This window comes from Coenobita brevimanus, chromosome 12 (assembly GCF_032717465.1).
Source record: "Coenobita brevimanus isolate Jiangsu-jjx chromosome 12, ASM3271746v2, whole genome shotgun sequence".
Taxonomy (NCBI): domain Eukaryota; kingdom Metazoa; phylum Arthropoda; class Malacostraca; order Decapoda; family Coenobitidae; genus Coenobita; species Coenobita brevimanus.
The window spans coordinates 797,327-814,394 of record NC_136965.1 but is presented as its reverse complement, the minus strand read 5'-3'; the positions used below and the strand labels follow the sequence as shown (position 1 = coordinate 814,394).

Here is a 17,068-nt window from a genome sequence, read left to right as displayed (position 1 = left end):
GAGCTGGAGGAACTTCACAGAAGGCGAGTGCAAATCCAATAGATTCGCTTAACTTTCTTACCTTTTTTATAGTTACCCTTGACTTTGTTCCTTTTGGCCCCGTGGATTTTGTATTATTGTGCCTTATTTCCTGTATGCAACTGGTGGTGATAATGATGATGATGGTATTGGTTATGGTGATAGTAATGATGATGGTTGTGATGGTGATAGTATTGATGATGATGGTGGTTCTGATGGTGATAGTATTGATGATGGTTGTGATGGTGTAGTAATGATGATGATGGTGGTGGTGATGGTGATAGTATTGACGATGATGGTGGTTGTGATGGTCATAGTATTGATGATGGTGATGGTGGTTGTGATGGTGATAGTAGTGATGATGATGGTGATGGTTATAGTAATGATGATGATGATGGTGGTGATAGTGATAGTAATGATGATGATGATGGTGGTGATGGTGATAGTATTGATGATGATGGTGGTGATGGTGATAGTATTGATGATGGTTGTGGTTGTGATGGTGATGGTAATGATGACGGTGATTGTGATGGTGAGAGTAATGATGGTGATGGTGATGGTGATAGTATTGATGATGATGGTGGTTGTGATGGTGATAGTAATTATGATGGTGATTGTGATGGTGAAGGTAATGATGATAATGGTGATGATGATGGTGATAGTATTGATGATGATGGTGGTTGTGATGCTGAGAGTAATGATGATGATGGTGGTGGTGATGGTGATAGTAGCGATGATGATGGTGATGGTGATAGTAATGATGATGTGATGGTGGTGATGGTGATAGTAGTGATGATGATGATGGTGGTGATGGTGATAGTAGTGATGATGATGGTGGTGATGGTGATAGTAGTGATGATGATGGTGGTGGTGATGATGATTGTATTGATGATGATGGTGGTTGTGATGGTGATGGTAATGATGATGATGGTGGTGATGGTGATAGTAATGATGATGATGGTGGTGATGGTGATAGTAATGATGATGATGGTTGTGATGGTGATAGTATTGATGATGATGGTGGTGGTGATGGTTATAGTATTGATGATGATGGTGGTGGTGATGGTTATAGTATTGATGATGGTGGTTGTGATGGTGTTAGTATTGATGATGGTGGTGATGGTGATAGTAATGATGATGATGGTGGTGATGGTGATAGTAATGATGATGATGGTGGTGATGGTGATAGTAGTGATGATGATGGTGGTGGTGATGGTGATAGTATTGATGATGGTGGCTGTGATGGTTATAGTATCGATGATGATGATGGTGGTGATGGTTATAGTATTGATGATGGTGGTTGTGATGGTGATAGTAGTGATGATGATGGTGGTGGTGATGGTGATAGTATTGATGATGATGATGGTGGTGGTGGTGATGGTGATAGTATTGATGATGATGGTGTTGGTGATGGTGATAGTATTGATGATGATGATGGTGGTGATGGTGATGGTAGTGATGATAATGGTGGTTGTGATGGTGATAGTATTGATGATGATGATGGTGGTGATGGTGATAGTATTGATGATGGTGGTGGTGATGGTGATAGTAATGATGGTGGTGATGGTGATGGTGATAGTAATGATGATGATGATGGTGGTGATGGTGATAGTAATGATGATGATCATTGTGGTTATGGTGATAGTATTGATGATGATGGTGGTGATGGTGATAGTATTGATGATGATGATGGTGGTGATGGTGATAGTATTGATGATGATGGTGGTTGTGATGGTGATGGTGGTGATGATTTATGCTATGGTGGTGCCGGCAGTAATAGTGATGATAATGATGGTGATGGTGACGATGATGATAGTGGTGTGATAGTGCTACTGCTGCTGCTGCTGTTGATGATGATGATGATGATGATGGTGGTGGTGGTGGTTTTGATAGTACTTGTGATGATAATATTAATGATGATGATGGCAGCAGTTGTGATTGTGCATATGATGATGATAATTCTAATGATGATGATGATGATGATGGTGGTGATGATGATGGTGATGATGATGATGGGGAGTAGATGCATTCTTCTCTCTTTGTCTTTCCTCTTAAACGCAAATCTATATTTACGATAAAATTCTTTTCGTGAGCAAGAATTTTGTTTTGCAGGACGAATAAGAGACGAGGAAAAACTCTCTCCTGTTCTTTCCTTCTTCTTCCTGTTTGAAGAAGGAGAGGAGGAGGAGGAGGAGGAGGAAGAAGAAGAATATGAAAGAAGAGAACTGTGAAGTTCCTATCGTAAGTAAAGTGTGTGTGTGTGTGTGTGTGTGTGTGTGTGTGTGTGTGTGTGTGTGTGTGTGTGTGTGTTTCCCTTTTTTCAGAATTCTAAGAGAGAGAGCGAGAGGATGAGTATACGTTTTCTTTTTCTGTATTTTTAAATAAAACATCGAAATATCTAAGCTCTTTCTGTCTTATCTTCAAACACCATATATCTTAGTTACGACAGAAAACCAATTATTGTATCTTAGTTGCGACAGAAAATCAATCCTTTGTTTATGAACGTGACCTATTGCGAGGAAGACGCCCTTTACTCTCTGTCAAAAGGGCACTTGCGAGGATTTCTCAGAACTAAGAGGGGACCGCAGAACCCCTCATACTGAGCTGGTCCGACTGGGTATTGTGAAAGGATAACTGATTCTTATTTTTACACAGTTCTAGTCTTCCTGTGTTTATTTTTTCATTTAATACATTGATCTCCACACCAATGACATTTTCTTTGTCATTTCTATTGTTTTTTTGTTTTGTTTTTTCAATGCATTGGTCTGTACACCGATGACAATTCCTTTTATTCTTTTTCTGTGTATGTCCTACGAATCTTTAAACGAATTTTTGGAGACTCTTGGAGGTAAATTTGAGTTTTAAAATTCTATATCAACCGGAGTCCAAGTGTCAACCATTACGAGGCTGCACTTACTGTTGACTTTGTAGAATTTTCTCCTGCAAGGTCATCATAACTGTAATTCCTAACTGCTGACAATTAAAACTGTTGATATAGCACTGTTTACTCAAAATTAGACCTCAAATCACCTGAAATTTCAAGCAAAAAAAAATATAGAATCCCGTGGCACACCCTGCATCCTCTAAGTGGGGGCCAACTATGGTATGGTTACTTAGTTTACGTTATATCCTTGAATTCGATCTTTTTTTTTTTCTATCCACACTTTTCGACTATAGTCCTCCTTCTACAATCCACCATCCTCCTTTTGAGGGATAGAGGGGGAACTGAGGGACGTTTGTATCACCGGGCAGTGGAGTCACCCAGTAATATCAGTGCCACCACGTGAAGGAGTCCCTCTCCTCAGTTGGAGTAATAAGAGTACATTAATTACAGTTAGGGGCGCATCCAGGAATTTCTTTTACGGGGGGGGGGTGAATTTTAGTTAACATTTTGAGATAGGATTTGGTGCTTGGGAAATATTATAAAGGTGTTCAGATTAATTACAAATGTCTCTGTAGTCAATTTATTTTCAGCTGAGGGAACAAAACCAGGCTCAGAAATTAAATCCTACGTCATGGTTACGTGAAATGCGTTGAGGCTTAGAGGTAGGGATGAATCTCCTTGGTTACCAGTCAAATTCCCCCTTCAGTCTGACTGCATCTGGCCACCAACTGACCTGAAAGGAGTTGTGGATCTATGCCAGACCAAAGTAAATGTGCAGCGGCGTTAAGGAATAAGAAGACAGAACCCAGGAAACTAAATTCTTAAAAGCGAAAGACTAAATATGATTAAAAGACATCATAGCTGCCTTTTCGTTCATCTTTATCTCACTCCTGTACACTTGCTGCACAAAGTAACGGTGTACACAAGGAGGGAATCGATAGGACACCAGGAGCGATGGTTAGTGCAAAGTGCCCCATGATTTCACGCCACCTTGACAAATAGGATTTTCGTGTGGATGCGTTAAGTAATTTGTTATTCATTTTTCATACCCACTGTTGTTATTATCTATCCACCTGTCTATCTGTCTTTCTGTCTGTCTATCTGTTTGTCTGTCTGTCTATCTGTCTGTCTGTCTATCTGTCTAACCATCTATCTATTTGTTTGTCTGTCTGTCTCTATGTATGTATGTTTGTCTGTCTACTGTCAGACGCCTTAAATCCGTAAGGGGTTGCCACAAACAAATAGCCTCCACGTCCACCTGTCCTGTGCGATTTAGCTGCCCTTCCTCCAGCTCACACACCCCTCCCTCATATATCTCTCCACTCCATCCCTCTCCTTCCCTCTTACACCTCCCTTTCATAATCTCCACTCAATCCCTCCATCTCATCCTTGGTCCCCCCCTCCTGCACCTCTCCCCATCCACCTCACACTCCCTTTCTCATATAACTCCACTCCATCTCTTCGTCTCATTCTTGGTCTTCCTCTCCGCCTCTCCCCCTCAATACTGATCATTTAGAATATCACGGCCTCCCTCCTGATCGATGAATTTGAAAATGTACTCAGAATTATCGTACCTGACACAGTATCATATTCCCAGTGGCTTTAGGAATGCCTTAACAAATGTCTCCAGTGATTTATTCTGCACATAACACCTTAATGTCCTCTTCTGAACATAACATCTTAATGTCCTCTTCCATGCTATTAATGCAAACTACGAGAAACTGCGAGAAACCACGAGAAACTACAACTTACATAACATACAAGCCAATGTCAAGGCACAGTATGCAAAATAAATCGCCAAGGAAAATGCGTTACGCTCTTATGTCACCTGTAATTAATCTCTTGTAGCCATTTACCTGATATTTTATGGCAATATAGGATCATGTTACAGCAGTACACAATTTTTTAAGCATTTTTCCATAGTTAGCAACGTATTATAGTAGTAGTAGTAGTAGCAGCAGCAGTAGTAGTAGTAGTAGTAGTAATAGTAGTAGTAGTAGTAGTAGTAGTAGTAGTAATAGTAGTAGTAGTAGTAGTAATAGTTGTTGTTGTTGTTGTTGTAGCCCCAGGTTCATGTTAAGTGTGAACCCAGTGGACTATAGGCTTAAACTGCCCTTTTGCAGTCCACGATCCTTCTTTCATTGGGTAGGAAAGTAGATGAGGGAGTAGGTGGGAGTAAAAACGCTAGAGAGTGCCTTAAATACGTCAAATTCGTTATCTGTTATCTTGATGGTTGATTGAGCGACCTTCAGCCACGCCACAGCGATAACACAGCGCTACGTCTCTTGTGACTGTGGGGAGTGACTGACAAGGAGTGTGGTACTGTCTCTTTGAAAATAACTCAAGGCATTAATAAGTTTAAGGTTTGGTATTGGAGAGGAACACCTTAATTCATGTGCTTCCGTCGATAAAACCAGGATGCAAACGTCCCTGAACTACTTCCCTGTCCCGTGAAAGGAAGATGGTGGACAGAAGGAAAAGGATAACTTAGCCTGCAGTCTACCAAGGTCTCAGTTAAGCATGGGACCACGACAGCACCAGCAAGTGCCACGTCCGAAGAAAAATTAGGGTTGAGATGATGTCAGTGTCCATGATGTCGATTATTTTTATAGTTTACCGACTCACATTTTTCTTGGGCTACCTCTTCATTCATTGGATGTAAGGATTCCCTTTCATCCTAAGTTTATATTTTAGTCTTAGTATGTTTCAATAGCCATTGGACCCCTGCAGACGACGCTTTGTTTATGTCGTGGCCAAAACACAATAGACAAGAAGGAGAAGATTAGAAGGCAGGTCATCGTGAGTGTCGATGTTGATATATTTACGTGGAGGCGACAGAGCAGGTGTTTAATGACGGTAGAAGGTTCTCAGAGCTTTGTTTAAGGTAGGGAGGGGCTTTTTGAAGGGAAAATATAAATTTGTGTGGCAAATCGTGAGAGATTAGTGCAGAAAGGTGACCATATTGCAACAGGAATTCCTTTATCTTTTGGTGCTGATGAGAGGCCTTCTTGCGGTGGCACTGATATAAATGGGTGGTTGTACTACCTGTTATACATACCTCCCTCAGTACCTTTGGTATCTCCCGACAGGAGGATGGTGGACTGCAAGAGAAAGGTATCTCTGGCTTGCCATCCAGTAGGTTCATGTTCAGTTTAGCCTGGGGGTTCAGTGGCTGCTTCTGTCAACCTTTATTTAACGTGGGGTTCAGGGTGGAATGAAACTATTATATCTCCTCAGCAAACATAATTTCCATTTGTGGGTACGAGTATTATCATTTTTATTATTTATCATTGAATAAGTCAGGGATTGGGTGGAGAAGTATGAGAATGAGAGGGGTGTGGTATGAGAAGGCAGCTTGATAACAGAGTGCCCTAGCCTCTGGCCCCTACATTTCTGATAGGTTGATAAAGGTGTAGTGCCATTATAAAAAAAATTACAAAAATGAATTTATAAGTGCTGTTCTTAACTTTCAGGAAAGAGTAAAAAGTGCAGAATGTCTGGTGAAGAGGTTGAAGGAGTCCAGGTGTTGGCACAGTCACTGGTGCAGCAAGGAATACGCTACATGTTTGGGGTAAGTGTCATTGGTGACTGACATTAAGCACTAGTCTTAAAATGTTACCTGTATGTATGTACAGTAATGGTATTGAAGGATAGTGACAGGTATTTAAACAGAATAGATGCAGTACTACAGTTGGTGTCGAGGGTCACCTTTATTGGGTGGCTCTGATATAACCAAGAGGCTTCATTATCTGGTCATAGACATGTTTATCATTAAAAGGTAGGGGTTAACATGTCAAGTGATGTATATAGTGTTGATATACAAAGCAGAGTTCATGGTATTTCAGATTTATTATGTACCACATGATCTTATTTGAAGGAGGAGTGAATTTTGAGCTTCACAATAACATAATTTTTCAGTTACTTGTGATATATAAATGAGTGCAGTTTCTGTATCTGTTATTTGTGTGCTTACAGATAGTAGGTGTTCCTGTAGTGGAGGTGGCAGTGGCAGCACAGCAAGCAGGAATCAAATATATCGGCATGCGCAATGAGCAAGCAGCTTGCTATGCTGCACAAGCAGTAGGTAAGATATAGAATGTACAGTTTTTATTTTTTGTGTGTGTCTGTAAAATCTTGGGTTATTGTTGTGGGCCCATATAAATCCAGACATAAGCTTGGTGGACTGCAGGCTGAAGATGCCCTTTTCCTGCAGTCCACTGTCTCCCTGTGAAAGGGAACTGAGGGACATTTGTATGACTGTGCAATAGAGTTGCCTGGTTGTAACAGAGTCAGTATTTGAAGGTTTACCTCTCCAGTACTGATCATTTCATGACACTGTGAAAGACCCAGTCTCATCCCTGTCTCTTGCCCTTCAGGGTACTTGACAGGAGTACCAGGAGTATGCTTGGTGGTGTCGGGGCCAGGACTGCTTCACACAATTGGGGGGCTAGCCAATGCACAGAGCAACTGCTGGCCACTGCTAGTGATTGGAGGATCCAGTGACACAGACCAAGAAGGATTAGGGGCCTTCCAGGAATGTCCACAGGTGATTATTGTTGGGTTGTTTTGCAGCTGATGGAGCTGTGCCAATCTGTCATCCTAAATACTAAGTTGTGGTTGCATGAAATTTGATGAGCTGTAGGTATGAGGTAGAAATGAGTCTCCCTGTTTACTAGTCAAATCAGCCCTCCAGTATGACTACACTTGGCCTTCAAATGAACTGAAAGGGACTGGGGATCATCTTCAGGTTAGAACAGACACCCTGTAGTGTTTTCTGATGCTGTGCTTTACTGATAGTCTTCATTTAAAGCTATTTCATTATTAACACCTTTCAGTACATTTCATAGTGACTTGTAATGGGCAGGTGTATAAGAAGTGAGTCCATCTATAAAGAAAAATACCAATACAGTTACAACATACTATTTTGCTACTGCAATAAGTCACCAGAATAATAAGTCAGAATATAGTAAGTCAGTAGCTTGCATAATTACAAAAACACTTCCAAAAGTATTGCAGACATTACCTTACTGCAGTGTGCAGGGTGGGGAATTGAGTGACCCCTTTAGATTGCATACAGCCTTGATTGTACATTCCATTCTGCCTACCTAGAATTTTTTTCTAAGTCTGTTAGATGGATGCATAAGTGTGGGTATTAATGCCTGTGAGGTGGAGTCAAGATTCTGGGTGCTTGACTTATGAGCTAATGGGTGTTTGGCCCATTTAATTAGGCAGGTAGTTGGTAGTTTTTTCCCTCTGTCAGGTTTTTATTTTTTCCTGGACCCTTCCTCACCCCACACTTAGATGGGAAAAGAGGTCAAGATGATAATAGTGAATTAATTCTTTTTAGGTGGAGTCTTGTCGGCTGTTTTGCAAGTATTCTGCCAGGCCTCCAAGGATTGACACCATTCCCTACCATGTAGCCAAAGCCGTCAAGTGTGTCACATATGGAAGGCCAGGAGCTGCCTACCTTGACTTCCCAGGAAATTTGCTGCGAGGGAGTGTGGATGAAAGTACAGTTATACAGTTCCCAAGGTATTAGCTTCTGTAATTTTACCCGTGAGATGAAGTTTTGATTCCAGGAGCTTGAATGGTTAGTGAATGAGCGTGTAGTCCATTTTATTAGGCATGCTCTTCATAATTCACCATCTGTCTGTTTTTTTCCTACTCTCCAGACCCTACCTTACCCCATCTATGGCTGGGAAAAAGAGGTCAAGATGATGATGATGAACTTGTTAGTCAGCGAATTGACTAAGTAGCAGATATACGTGCAGTGCGTCCACAAAAAAAAAAAAAAAAAAAAAAAAGAGAGAGAGAGAGAAAATTATGTAGCTGTTCAGGAAATATGATGCAGGCATGAGTGTATCAAAGTACATTTGTTGAGTTCCCCCAGTATGAACTCAGTAGGAAGCCATCTCCCCTTCTGAATCATTCTACTTTCCCTTGATCATTTTATTGCCATACATCCATCCATCCATCATCCAGTCCTTTTTTACCCAATCAGAAGTGTAATGGTCTGGGACTAGGCTACTCAGTCCCAACATTTAAGATGAAGGCAATATGCCTTACTTGCACATGAGTGGCATTGTGTGGGCAGTAAACCCCACCCTCCCCTTAGATGTAAGCCTTTGTGAGCCCTATCCACTTAGAGCACCTTAACCCACTAGACCACTAGGTTTCATATCATTAAATACTTGCCACCCAGTGTAGTAAATGATTTTCTTGATTACAAGAAACCATTAGACTTGTCACTTAATGTAGTCACCTTAAGGTTGCACTACACTGAGTGGGTGGTGTGCTTGAGAAAAGTTCTCATCCTCATTTCCTGTTTCTACCCTTTAGATGTGGACCAATTCCTGCCTCTTTAGCCTGTCCCCAAGCTGTATCTGAAGCTGCATCCCTCCTTGTAACAGCACAGAGGCCCCTGGTCATCGTGGGAAAGGGTGCTGCATATGCCAGGGCCGAGAAGGAAGTGCAGATGTTGATTGAGAAAACTGGCCTACCTTATCTTCCTACGCCCATGGGTATGAATGTATGATTGATTTGTTTTCATCTGAGGGAATTCGGTTACTCTCAACATGATTACTAAGTTAAGGGATTGGGAGAAAGTTGAGGGGCATTTGTATAACAATGCAGCTCTACTGGCTAGTAATATTGGTGCCGCTACATGAAGGCTTCCCCCATTCAGCACCAAGATGTCAGCATGAGAGTACAGTATGCTAAGGTAAATTTTTGGTCCTCAGGTAAAGGAGTGCTGCCTGATGACCATGCACAGTGTGTGGCACCAGCACGATCCAAAGTATTGCTGGAGGCTGATGTGATACTCCTTCTTGGGGCCAGACTCAACTGGATGCTGCATTTTGGTCGTCCACCTCGATTTTCACCTGATGCCAAATTCATTCAGGTCTGCCATTGTGTTGAGTGTCTCCCATAGCTGAACTGGTGTAAAATTCTTTATTCTGTGTGGATCTACATTATATATTGACCATTTTCTTATTTTCAAGGCCATGTTAAATGTTCATTTACACTTCTTCCATATCAAATGCATCATGTTTTATGAATCTTAACAAGTTGCTTAGAATGGGTATATCTGACCTGTTCCATATTTTCAATAAATTAATAAATGTTGAGTTGCTCTTCTCTTCTTATAAAAGCCTCATAGACTTTAGATATTAACATGCTTATATCATCCCAGGTTGACATTTGTGCTGAGGAATTTGACAACAGTGTGAAGGGTAGTGTGAACCTGCTTGGGGACCTGAAGGCAGTGTGTGGGCAGCTGTGTGAGATGCTACCTGCTATCCAACACACAGGATCATCATGGTGGCAACGCATTAAGGACAAGATACAAGCCAATGCATTAGTGACAAAGGTAGAACAGCAGCTTTAACACTCTGAGTCTCATAAAGGCATCTATATGTGAATTTTTCATCTGCATTGTTGTTGTGGTGGTCCCAGGCTCATCTGAATATCAACCTAGTGGACAATAGGCTGAAGCTGCTCTTCTCCTTTCAGGGGATAGGGAGAGAGGATATTTGTAAAACCAGGCACTGAGACTAATTTCACTTTCTCCCACTTTTTTACTTTCTCTTTTCTTGTTTTTAAGACCATGCCTCATCTTGTCCTTAGTAGGGAGAGAGGGTCATAATGATGATGATGACTTACTGCGTTGATATTCCCACACAGAAACTGTCTGAGGACACTTCTGAGCCATTGAACTACTACACTGTGTTTCATCACCTGCAGCAGCTCCTCCCACCAGACTGCATCGTTGTCAGTGAGGGTGCCAACACAATGGACATTGGACGCACTATTCTCTTGAACAGGTACACACACAACTACCAGTAACTAGAAAATAATTAGTAAGGAGGCAGCCAAAAGAGGCATTCAACTGTTTTGTAATGAGTGCAGAAATCTGGACATACCACCAAGTTTGAGGGTGGTGTGTTTGGAGGGAGACTGAATGTTAATTATGGCTTTATCAAATCCATACAGTGTAAAAGTTCCTCGTAAGCTAAATAAAATCATCCATAGGTAGCAAGAATAAAATTAAAAGTTCCAGTGCATCTTCAGGAGGAGGTGAAGGGGGAGACCAAAGATGAAATACAAGAGTAGGAACGAGAGATATATAAATGAGGGTGGTGTGAGAGTTCAAGGGAAGGCAGCCTGATGGTGGAACTAAGTTGTTTGTTACCATTTCCACCAGAATTAAGGTACCGGTATCTGGCTATAGTGAGACAGATAGCCCTTGGAGGTACTTACGTGTAAAAAAAAGGTTTAATGATCCTTTTTCCAATTCCAGACAAGCCCGACATAGGCTGGACGCAGGGACTTTCGGGACAATGGGCGTTGGTCTGGGGTATGCCATTGCTGCAGCTCTGTGGGTGCAGGACAATGCGCCGGGGAAAAGGGTAGTGTGTGTGGAGGGCGACTCAGCATTTGGCTTTAGTGGCATGGAACTGGAGACGATCTACAGATACAACCTGCCCATCATCATCATCATCGTTAATAATAATGGTGAGAGCACTGTATGCTGGTTTTGAAGTGAGGCATATTAAACATGTAGATAATTTCAGTATTTTCTTTTTTTTTTATCATCATCATCCAAGTCTCTTTTCCTGCCAAAGGATGGGGGTGAGATAGGTTCCAGACACCAAGAAAAAAAACTGATAGATGCTCATTAATAATCTAAATAGCAATTCATCTCAGTGATTTAGTTCTATTTTTCCAATACAGTGTTATTGTAAGTACCATATGTTCCTGTATAAGGAATTATAAATTAATCTGAAAAGTATTGGTTCATTTGTAAGTTCTGTTTAGTCCTCCCATATTAAAAAAGAAAGTATACAGTCATTTATTAACTGCATCAGTCTGGATGATGATGATGATGATGTTTTTTCTTTCCTTTCAGGCATCTTCAGTGGCATGAGTGAGGAACTTTTCAAGGACATTCGTGAGGGTGGAGACAAAACCCTGGCAACACCCCCAAACTCCCTTCTGCCTTCAGCTCATTATGAACGCATGGCTAGCATCTTCAATGACACTGGACATTTCTGCACCTCCATACCTCACATCCAGGAAGCAGTCACTAAGGCCCTGAAGGATGATGGAAAGCCAACACTAATAAATATTATGATTAATCCCATGGCTCAGCGTAAAGCACAGGACTTTGACTGGCTCACACGCTCAAAGCTCTAGTGGCACAGAGAAGGGAAATGTTTTTGACTTGCCAGAGATTTTTATTCTTATACATGAGCTACAAATGTTTATTCTTATACTGAAGCATGTATTAGCATGTCTTCAATGTTGCTGTAATATATTATTCTCATTGCCAACCTGCTTGTCCATAGCGCTGCATTCTTTCAGTCACTGTCCAGGACTCGTGGAAGGTCAGTGTGAAATTAATTGTACTCAGTGCTGTATGTTTGCATCTGAAAGAACCTGGTTACTCTTACAAGTTGAATACTTAGCTGTGGTTGCATGAAATTCACCGAGCTGTAGTTATATGGTAGGAATGAGTCTCTGTGGTTACTAGTCATGTATACCCTCCCACTAAACTGAAAAGGGGTTACACACCTTTGTCTGATGAGTAGAAAGAGACTTTAATAAATATGTACATTCCATGCCACCCAGATTGCCAGTTCATCATCAGGAAGAAAATTACCTTAGACACTTAGAGGTGACTGTTAGATGGTGTGAATTTATGGACAAGCTGACTGGGGTGCTGATTAATAAAAATCTCTAGTTTTACGTAGATGGGAAATGTTCTTAACTTGTTACAGAGGTGTATTCTTTTTACTGAAGGGTGTGTTTGTGTATCTGTAATGTTAATATGTTTCTGTATCTGGTAGAGAACAGGGCAGCAGGGAGGTGATCTGTTTGTGGCCACTTCTTACTGGATAAAGGTGTCAGGCAATAGATAGATAGACAGATTAATATACAGCAGGTCAGAGTGTAATGGTGTTGATCTTTTGTTCTAGAAATAATGTCAAGAAAAGTAGCGTAAGATGTTTAGCCTTGTGGAGAAAATGGAGAATGAGAGGTTGGCTAGGAGAGTGTATGTGAGTGATGTGGAGGGATGGGATGGAGAAGTATGAGATGAAAGTGCTGTGAGTTGAGGAAGGGTAACTGATGGTGGAGGACAGGACTACATCGAGGCAATTCGTGTTTGGCTACTCCCTTAAATTAATATAACTGGGTATAGGAAGTAATGATGATGATGGTGAGGTATGGGAGTGAAGTGCACAGTTGCCAAGGTGCCCATCGGCAGGTTTTGTGGATGCTACTTATGTCAGCATTAGGAACTATTGTAGCCTACTGCATATCTCTTGTTATTGTAAGCATAGGCATTTATTCCTAGGAGAACCATGTCTTTTTATATAGAGTGGAGGTTTGCATATTAGCTTATTGAATCAGTTGACATATTGTTAGCTTATTCTTGCTGCCTCCTGACAGTTTTATTTATCTCATGTTGTTGTCATGGTCCCAGGCTTGTGTGAATAAAAAGTTGGTGGACTGCAGACCGAAAGTTCTCTTGCTGTACATCATCCTCAGTTTGGAGAACAGGGAATGAGTTGAAGGACATCTGTATATTCAAGTAGGTGATTATATCTTTGCCACTGTGTGAAGACTGGCCCACTCCAGCTCCACATCTCATCATGCTGGAGAGAGACACCTTCATGTGATGGCACCATTATAACAAAGTGGTTCCTCTGCCTGTTTATATAAAGGTTCCTCATCTCCCTTCCTACCCTGGAAAGGAAGATGGTGGACTGCTGGAGAATAACAAGTTTGCAGTCCACTGGGTTCATGTTCATGTGAGGTTGGGTACGCAGCTACTACTACTACTACTACTACTGTCTCCAGATTCTCATATTCACCTCTGGAGAAACTCTTGAAATTGAAGAGGTTTTTATTTGCCTCTTCATTACAAGGTGTCTCCCAAAAGCATAAGGAAATCACCTGAAGGTAGAAGGAATAAACCAGTAAAACACATCACAAGACTGAAGGGGTTATATGAACTGTTGTTAAATCATTGACATCTTTGCAGTAAATTGTGTTCAGATTGAAGAAATAAAATGAGTAATTAGGGACATCACACAGTTTTCATTATCTGATATTCTTAATGCATGATCCAGGGTAATCATTTTTGTTTTTTCTCATACATTTAGGTATTATACATCAGTATTTTTTTATGTGTTACTGATACTAAGTAAATAACAGAACAGTGAAAATACTGTACATGTTGAGGGATAAATAGCACATAGGCCCATCTCTGGCTACACTCCCTAGTAGTCATCCCAACACCCGCCTATTTTTCACCATCATATCATTTATTGTATTATTAGTAAAGGCTCCAACATGCTTGCATCTCTCAGCCTTGGTCACCTAATGGCAGCTATCCACACTGCTTGCTAGCTGGCAGTCTCCATGGACCTATTTTTACCTTATGGATCAAAATTTGTCCATGAACCTGTACTTTCCCCTGTAGACCTTTTCATTTTCTTTTTTTTTCTTTTCTTTTTTTCAAATTTTGCAGCCACCAGACCAAACTCTTCCAACTGGAAGGGTTAGATAATCCCTTATAATTATTTGGGTGGGGGAGAGAGATGCCTTCATGTGGTGCTATTAATATAGCCAGGTGTTGGACCTGCCGAGTTATGCAAAGATCCCTGAATCCCCTTCCTTTCCCCAGAAAGGGTCTAGGACCACAGTCACTCCAACTTGAACCCTCTTGAGAGAAGGTGGTGACTACTGCTCTTTCCCTCACCTTCACCCTGGTCACCCCTCCCCCAGATCTCTGTCTTCTGCTTTCTCTTTTCTGCCTGTTGCACTTGTATTATTTTCTTATACTTGCCTTTATTCTCTTTCCCATCTACTCATTACCCACGTTTACTTATTTACCTGGCTAATATGCAGTAAGTAAAATATACACATGAGTAATAAGATATATGAAAGGGACCCATTAAATATTCTTTTTGTTGTAGGATCTCTTCCCATTTTTTATGACATTTTTCTTTATCACTTCTCATACAATAAAACGAGCAAAATTTTCCCGTGGCTGAGTAATTGAAGATAGAAAGAGAAAAGGAAGCTTAAAATTACTATCTGAATATTTAGGAAAATATTTGGAAGGGTATATATTTGAGGTAACGTATTGTTTCAGTTGTGTGACACGAGCCTGTACTCGAAGTGGCACTGCAGGTTTCGAATTCACTTCTTTAGCAATTTACTCTGCACATTACCCATCAATGTCTTCTTGTCTGTTATTAATGTAAACTACTTCGACATTAAACCCACACAGATAACACACAAAAATTATTGGGGGTGTAATATACAAAATGAAGCGCTAAGGAACAGGCAACACGAAACCTCAAGCTACCATTCGGAGTAGATGGCGTGAGGAGGGGGGGAAAGGGGTGCGAGGTGAGGAGGTCAGGGTAGAAAGACGTCGTTTCAGTTTTGCCCCTGCTATTGTCTTCACTACTTTTCCAGCTGCTGGGTCCTCTCTCGTCTATTTCAAGGGCAAAGACCAGAATTTTCGTTGGTTAAGGAAGCTCCCTAGCACCATTTCTTAAGCAATTTGTCTTATTACACCTTTCTATCCTTTTACGTCTTAAAGAAATCCTTCCAATATCTCCATAATTTCCACAAAGAACTTACAACTGGATATTAACCAGCCATATCCAAAAATAAATCGCAAAGGAAGAGGTGTTACGGAGTTTCCTTTACTGACTAGGTTGTTGACCTAAGTCTACATAGCCTATACGGTACTTAGTCAAGATTGTGAATTCTCCTGCAATCTGTCGTTGTGGAGGATTTTTTTTTAATGGAAATCTTTTGTGAAGGGTACAAACTCAAAGAAATTATCTGGCCCTTGACTTTTTCCCCTATTTATGTACCATTTTGCATAAGTCGTTTTTGCTGCAGTGCGTGCGTATGTTGAAGTAATTTTTTTTTTTTCTGCTTGAAAGAGGAATGTCATGTCTCCACTGTTGTTCAGTCTGTAAATGGATGGGGTAATATGAGACTCCAGGTAGGGCAGTGGATGTTGGAGTGGCCCTAGTGAGAGTGGGCAGCGTTTGGAAACTTCTTGTGTGTCGTTTGCAAATGATAGTGTATTAAGTGAAGATGAGAGGGATCTGCAAAGTTTAGCGAATAAATCTTGAGTGTAAGAAACTGAATCTTAAGGTGAACGTACGTAAGAGTAAAGATGTGGTCTTAGAGAGATAAGAACTCACTGAATGCACAGCGAGGTTGAAGAGACAATAATACCTGAATGTTAATATAAACAGCATTTGACTTATTTTTGCTTCACAGGTTTGCATGTAGTTTCTCTGCCTGTCTCCTGAGCAACATCTCCCGTCCACCCTGACGTGATGGTGCCTCATGTTCTGCCTCAACCCCTGCTGGAGTGATGGTGCCTTGTGTTCTGCCTCGACCCCTGCTGGAGTGATGGTGCCTCGTGTTCTGCCTCAACCCCTGCTGGAGTGATGGTGCCTCGTGTTCTGCCTCAACCCCTGCTGGAGTGATGATGCTGGCGTTCTGCCTCAACCCCTGCTGGAGTGATGATGCTGAAGTTCTGCCTCAACCCCTGCTTGAGTGATGATGCTGGCGTTCTGCCTCGACCCCTGCTGGAGTGATGATGCTGGTGTTATGCATCAACCCCTGCTGGAGTGATGATGCTGGTGTTATGCATCAACCCCTGCTTGAGTGATGATGCTGGTGTTATGCCTCAACCCCTGCTTGAGTGATGATGCTGGCGTTCTGCCTCAACCCCTGCTTGAGTGATGATGCTGGCGTTCTGCCTCAACCCCTGCTTGAGTGATGATGCTGGCGTTCTGCCTCAACCCCTGCTTGAGTGATGATGCTGGCGTTCTGCCTCAACCCCTGCTTGAGTGATGATGCTGGCGTTCTGCCTCAACCCCTGCTTGAGTGATGATGCTGGCGTTCTGCCTCAACCCCTGCTTGAGTGATGATGCTGGCGTTCTGCCTCGACCCCTGCTTGAGTGATGATGCTGGCGTTCTGCCTCGACCCCTGCTTGAGTGATGATGCTGGCGTTCTGCCTCGACCCCTGCTTGAGTGATGATGCTGGCGTTCTGCCTCGACCCCTGCTTGAGTGATGATGCTGGCGTTCTGCCTCGACCCCTGCTTGAGTGATGATGCTG

At 41.7% G+C, this 17,068-nt stretch overlaps 1 protein-coding gene across 1 annotated transcript; it reads left to right on the top strand.

Moving 5' to 3' along the window:
• Positions 1 to 6,392: 6,392 nt before the first annotated feature.
• On the top strand, positions 6,393 to 12,234 carry Hacl (2-hydroxyacyl-CoA lyase). The gene is made up of 10 exons (XM_080282919.1): positions 6,393 to 6,473; positions 6,878 to 6,986; positions 7,279 to 7,448; positions 8,250 to 8,434; positions 9,242 to 9,423; positions 9,643 to 9,803; positions 10,095 to 10,271; positions 10,586 to 10,725; positions 11,202 to 11,416; positions 11,811 to 12,234. The coding sequence occupies exons 1-10, from the start codon at positions 6,396 to 6,398 to the stop codon at positions 12,095 to 12,097; spliced, it is 1,704 nt and encodes a 567-aa protein (XP_080139045.1). The 5' UTR covers positions 6,393 to 6,395; the 3' UTR covers positions 12,098 to 12,234.
• The last annotated feature ends 4,834 nt before the right edge of the window (positions 12,235 to 17,068 follow it).

Excerpts from the sequence above, each read along its gene's own strand:
- Hacl (XM_080282919.1), top strand. The coding sequence starts at position 6,396 with ATGTCTGGTGAAGAGGTTGAAGGAGTCCAGGTGTTGGCACAGTCACTG. Across the intron at positions 8,435-9,241 it reads ACAGTTATACAGTTCCCAAG|ATGTGGACCAATTCCTGCCT; the intron begins GTATTAGCTTCT and ends TCTACCCTTTAG. Across the intron at positions 9,424-9,642 it reads TTATCTTCCTACGCCCATGG|GTAAAGGAGTGCTGCCTGAT; the intron begins GTATGAATGTAT and ends TTTGGTCCTCAG.